The sequence below is a fragment of the Chrysochloris asiatica genome, unplaced genomic scaffold (assembly GCF_000296735.1).
Source record: "Chrysochloris asiatica unplaced genomic scaffold, ChrAsi1.0 scaffold00057, whole genome shotgun sequence".
Classification (NCBI taxonomy): Eukaryota; Metazoa; Chordata; class Mammalia; order Afrosoricida; family Chrysochloridae; genus Chrysochloris; species Chrysochloris asiatica.
The window spans coordinates 3072336-3078208 of record NW_006408575.1 but is presented as its reverse complement, the minus strand read 5'-3'; the positions used below and the strand labels follow the sequence as shown (position 1 = coordinate 3078208).

The window sequence follows — 5873 nt, the reverse complement described above, 5'->3', positions numbered from 1 at the left end:
AAACAACGGGGCACTGAATGGTTTAAAATCAGGAAAGGTATGCATCATGGTTGTATCTTTCATTACACTTATTCGATTTGTTTGCTGAGCAAATAAACCAAGAAAGTGGATTATATGAACATGGCATCAGGATTGAAAGAGGGCTCTTCAACCACCTGCGACACAGGTGACACAACCATGCTTGCTGAAAATGAAGACTTGAAGAATTTACTGATGACAATCAAAGACTACAGCCTTCAGTATGGATTACACTTCAATCCATACTGAACTCCTCATAACTGGACTAGTAAGGAACATCATAAACAGAGAAAAGACTGAAGTTTTTAAGGATTTCATTTTACTTGGACCCACAATGCCCATGGAAGCAGCAGTCAAACAATATATTACACTGGGCAAAACTGCTGCAAATAGTATCTTAAAATTTTTTTAAAGCAAAGATGTCACTCTAAGGACAAAGGTGTGCCTGATTACAAGCCATGTTTTTTTGTCCCCAATTAACTCCATATGCATGCAAAAATTGGACAATAAGGAAGATCGATGAATTATTGATGCATTTGAATTATGGTGTTGTCAAATCATACTGAATATACTATGGATGGATTCCAGAAGAATGAACAGCCTTGTCTTGGAAGATGTACAGCCAAATGTTCCTTAGTTGCAAAAATGGCAAGACTTTGGACTCTGGACATGTTTTCAGGAGGAACCAATTCCTGGAGAATGACACCATACTTGGCAAATTGGAGGGTCAGTGCAAAAATTAGGAAGCCCCTCAAAACAAGGTGGATTTACACAGTAGCTGCAGCAATGAACAGAACCTTGGTGGTGCTGTGGGTTATACTTTGGGCTGCTAACCACAAGGTTCAAACTCAACAGCCAGTTCACGGAGTGTCTGCTGCCATAAAGATTTAATGACTGGGAAACCCTAAGGAGTAGTTCAACTCAATGGCAGTGGAATAACTTGCACCAATGGGCTCAGATGACTAAGGGTACAGTACAGGTAGGGGCAGTGTTCCATTCTGTTGTACACAGGGTCAATTTGAGTTGGAGTGGACTCAACAAGAATACCTCTTACCTGCACTAAAGCTTGAAAACAAAATGTTTTCTCTTTGTATTTAACTATAAACTCTGATGTATTTTTGTGTATACGACAGTCATTAGCTGCAAAGGAAAAATGTCTAACTAATAAGTTTTAATTTTAAAAGTGCAATATTTTCCACTATGGAAGCTGGTATCTTTAATCTATTGGCTAGACATGACTCTTCCTTGCATCTACTTTCTTAATCATTGGATAGACTCAGACCATTGGGAACACATATTCCTTTCTGATTTTGAGATTCCACTGCAAAAACCATCGCTTCATACACACTATAGAAGAGAAGGTTTTCTTCTTCCTTTTTGCAATACTCTCCCCTGGCCAGGGATTCCTTTACAGAGGGATTGCACTGCGCCAGAAGAAGCTGGATACCAATGGCTTCATAATCTCTGCGAACTTCTTTCAGTGTGTGGATCCCTGCTGTATCTAAAAACTGGATTGCACTGCAGTCAATTATGATTGTGTGGAGCTCCAAAGGATCGCAAGAAAGATGCGTAGAAACTTCATCCTGGATTCCATTGAAAGTCACTGTTTCCTCTTTGATTTTTCTCTTTGCTGCCTTCTTCTGAGCTGCCTTTATTAAGACTGGGTTGAGAGTTTTTTTGTATAAAGCAGATTTAAAACATTCTTTGTTTATGTAATAGAGAGGGGCTACAAAGCGGAAAATCTTGATTCCTGGTTTAGTCTGAAGGTTCTGGTAAGCAGACATGGATTCAAAGACTTCAGAATCTTCTACCAGGCCAAGCAGTGAACTCTTTGGCTTCTGAGTACGGAGAATGACACAAAACATAGAGAAACAAACTCCAGTAAACAGGCCTATTTCTGTACTTATCAGTGCAGAGGACAGCATAGTAACAAACCAGATGACTGTATCCATTCTGCTAAGCCTCCACATCTGGGGCAGATCCCAAAATTTACGTAGGGCTCCCCGGAGATTTACAATAGTGATCACACCAAGGACACTTTTCTGAAGGGAAAAGAATAAAGGTGCTATTACCAGGAGAACCAACAAAAGAACCAAGGCTGTCACCACACCAGAAAGCTGGGTTTGGCAACCTGTTGATTCTTTAACCAATGTCTTTGCAAGAGCTGCACTAGTAGTAAAGCAGTGGAAAAAGGAAGGGATGATATTGCAAAAGCCAATGGCATACATTTCCTGATTTGCTCTGACTGTGTAGCTATGTTTCTTGGCAAACATCTCAGAAAGTGATACAGTGATAGCAAAACCAATGATAGAAATTGCTACTGCATCTATAGCCACACTAGGAATTAAGTTCCAGTCTGGGGCTTTGGGTGCCATAAACCCTGTGGGAATATGTCCAGCAATACTTGAGTTGTACTTTTCATTTAGTTTTCCAAAATGAGAGGTTAATGTGGCTGCTACAACTACAATGAGTTCAGTAGGAATTGGTGCCTTAAGCTTGGACTTGAAGTGCTCGTTGAGTTCTTTGGTTGGCAAAAGAACCAAAAGGCACAAAAGGCTGGTGATAAGATCACAGAGATTGGTCTTATGAATGTTTCTGAAGATATGTATCCAAGTAGTGATAAGTGAGCCCACACCACTACTCCGAGGAAGGCTGAGCCCAAGGAGATACTTGGCCTGAGAAGTAAGAATAGTGAAGGAGGCACCGGTGACAAATCCACTCAGCAAGGCATCTGAGAGGTAGACAGAAACAAAGCCCACTTGGAAGAAGCCCATTGCTACCTAGAAGAAAGGATATACAAGTGTTAAATATAAATGGAAATAAGGTTCAAACCTAGAATTAACTTAGCATTTCTTTGCACAGAACATACTATCAAAGCATCATGGAATGTTAAAAGTTAGAAAAAAAGGCAATCATAGGCCAATCCTCTCATTTTACAAAGAGAGGAAACAGGCTTAAAGGAATAAGCAATCTTATCCACACTCACAGTTACTCACTGGTCCAGTTGAGACAAGAACTTAAGATTCCTACCTTCTAGAATAGTGTATCTTAAACTTGAATAAGATTCAGTCTTCCTTTAAAAAGAAAGTGATTCTCAAGGAACTACAAGAAAACATCTGAAAACTCAAATTGAAAAAATTCTTCTAGATAAGAATCCATGAATTTTCTTTAAATTATTCCCAAAATACAAACTTAACTTTTAAAATAAAAATATTACATCAAAATAAAATCACATTTGAAAAATTGGTAGACCTTTCTCTAATCTACCCTCATTTTGAGAAACTGTTCTCATCCATACTGCCTTTCATACTAATAATTTTATATACTCAAAAGATGTAACTTTGTTGTTTCTTTTTTTCCACTTCCCAATAAATCCTCAGAAATCTACAGTCCCTTGCCTCATTCTTGGTGAGACATACAAATGAAAAAACAAAAATAGACTGAGGTGCACAACTCTTGTATACTACCTTCCGTCTTTCTTACCCCTTGTTGTAGTTAAGTGCTTTTGAGTCAGTTCCAACTCCTAGCAACCCTGTATAGGGTTTCCGAGGAGCAGCTGGTGAGCCTGAATCACCGACTGCGTGGTTTAAACCAACCTTGCAGTCCAGTGCATTAAATGCAGCACTACACTAGGACTCCTTTCTCATCCTGTTGTTGTTGTTAAGTTCTGTCAAGTCCTAGCACCTAATAAAGTGAGCTACTCTTCACCTTCTCTTGTTGGTTCCAAATGCCTGTTATAAAGAAGAGGTGTGATGCTGGCAATGACTCCTGGCAGCCAAAATGCTGAAGCATTATGATAATGGCAGAATAGGGGATTCTATGGGAGAGACAGGAATTTCTTTTCTAATCCTTTCTTCTGGCTGATAATATACAATAGTAGCCCTTAACTTTTTCCCACCCAACAGTCCAAGAAAACTACCATCATCAATAAGAGTCATTTATCAGAGCAGCAGTTCTAAAGGAAGGGGTATAGGCATGCATAGTTGAAATAATTCTGCATTCCTTCTCTCTTAACCCCTCTTTTTAGTTAGTGTCCTGCTTGATTTCTAATGCTGACTTTGCTGACAGTAAACCACACGGGATCTTAAGCAAACCCAATGTTTCTTGATGTATAAAATTAAGGAGCTGTACAACTTATTCTTAGATTCCTCTTCAGTCTAAACTTCTACAACCAAGTAACTAAAATCTGACTTACTGAAATCCACTGGTTAAGAGGCAACATAAGATTAAGAAAAGAATAATAGTCTTATGTTACCTGTGGAGTCAGACCAGAGTTTGAATTCTGGCTCTATCTCCCTCATTCACTCTGAGTATTCAATAAAGAATAGAAGGTAGCTTTAATTATTATGATCTCTAAGATTCCTTATAACTCTAAGATTTCATGTATTGTTTTTTGCAGAAACAACCATTTGTTCCCTTGTTTCTTACCTGATAAACTCCAGCCATAAAGGTTACAGTACTGCCAACTTTAATTGCGTAGCAACTTTTGTCACATGTCCAATGTAATGTGTGGTTTAATGATGTGCTCCCATTTGAAAGCGTTCCTAAAGGAGAAGCAACACGGGCAGTGTCATAGCCAGCTTTGTGTAGTTCTCGGTCAACTACCTCACCAATCATAAGGCACAGTATTCCAAAAATGCCCACAGAAATGTGGCGGGAGGTACCTAATAGGAAATAGATGATGCTGGCAAAAAAGGATGTATACAGACCATAGATAGGCTCCTGGCCAGCCAAGAGAGAATAAGCAATAGACTGGGGCACCAGTAAAATGCCCACAATCAAGCCAGACATCACATCTCCTAAAATGTTTTTCTTCAGATCGTATTTTGGGAGCCACTGTAAAACAGGAAGAAAACCAAAAACCATGTGTTTCACTTTGGTTGGGCTGCACTGGCATGTTTTCTGTAGTTTTTTTACGATAAATTGCTTGAAGTCAATACTTGATTTCTCTTGAGGCTCCATATGAATCCTCGAATGAGGTCTATATTGGTCACTGGTCCCAAAGTGCTTGAAGTCAGTACTTGATTCCTTTTGAGGCTGCAGATGGATCCCAGACTGAGGACTATATTGGTCATTTTCTTCAGATGAATCCCTGGATGCAAGATCATGTTGTTTACTTTCCGAGGACATTTCTGAAAACAGGTGCTTTAGTTTCCTACCAGAAAAAACACCCATGTTAACTGATAAAATAATTATCAGTGCTCACACATCTTAACAGTTCTACCTGTCATTCATCAAAGTTTTAAGAGGGGCTCAATTTGCGGGGGGAGTCCTGGTGTAGCACTGTGGGTCAATGTGCTGGACTGCAAAGTCAGTTTGAACCTTGCAAGGTCAGTGGTTCAAGCTCACAGCTGTTCCTACACAGGGTCACTATGGGTCGGGACTGACTCGACAGCACTTAACAAAAACAGCAACATCCCACCCCCTCCATACACACAGGGATGGGCAACTTGGACATTGGCTACCCAAATTGGGGGGAGGGGGAGAGCTACAAAGGCAAGAAGTGACTGGCTTACAAGCTTTCAAGAGGGAGCCTAGATCCAGAAGGCACGGAGGAAGGTAGAATCTCCAGTGAGTAATATCCAATCTGTCTGGGTCGGGCTGATGAAAGGAGATGCAAATAGGTGTCTTGTGATACAATAGTGAATAACTGTTATCAGAACTAATTGTGAGGGTTGGAAATGTAAAGGTAGATGTTTTATAGCAAAAGGAGGGAGTGATTGACTTTGCAGTCTAGGAGCATATGTCCCTGGGACCATTCAAGGGAGAAGAGCAGAGAGCAGGACCCTACCCAGAGAAGCAGTGACGCCAGAGATGGAGGCAGAGACTATGATGTGAAGAGATGGAGTAGCTGG

General features: G+C 40.2%; 1 protein-coding gene across 1 annotated transcript; it reads right to left on the bottom strand.

Moving 5' to 3' along the window:
- Positions 1 to 1047: 1047 nt before the first annotated feature.
- Positions 1048 to 5169, bottom strand: SLC26A2 (solute carrier family 26 (anion exchanger), member 2). Its single transcript, XM_006863872.1, has 2 exons — positions 4447 to 5169; positions 1048 to 2798 (listed from the first exon to the last, which is right to left on the bottom strand). Exons 1-2 carry the CDS (start codon positions 5146 to 5148, stop codon positions 1278 to 1280), a joined length of 2223 nt encoding a protein of 740 aa, XP_006863934.1. The 5' UTR covers positions 5149 to 5169; the 3' UTR covers positions 1048 to 1277.
- Positions 5170 to 5873: the final 704 nt, after the last annotated feature.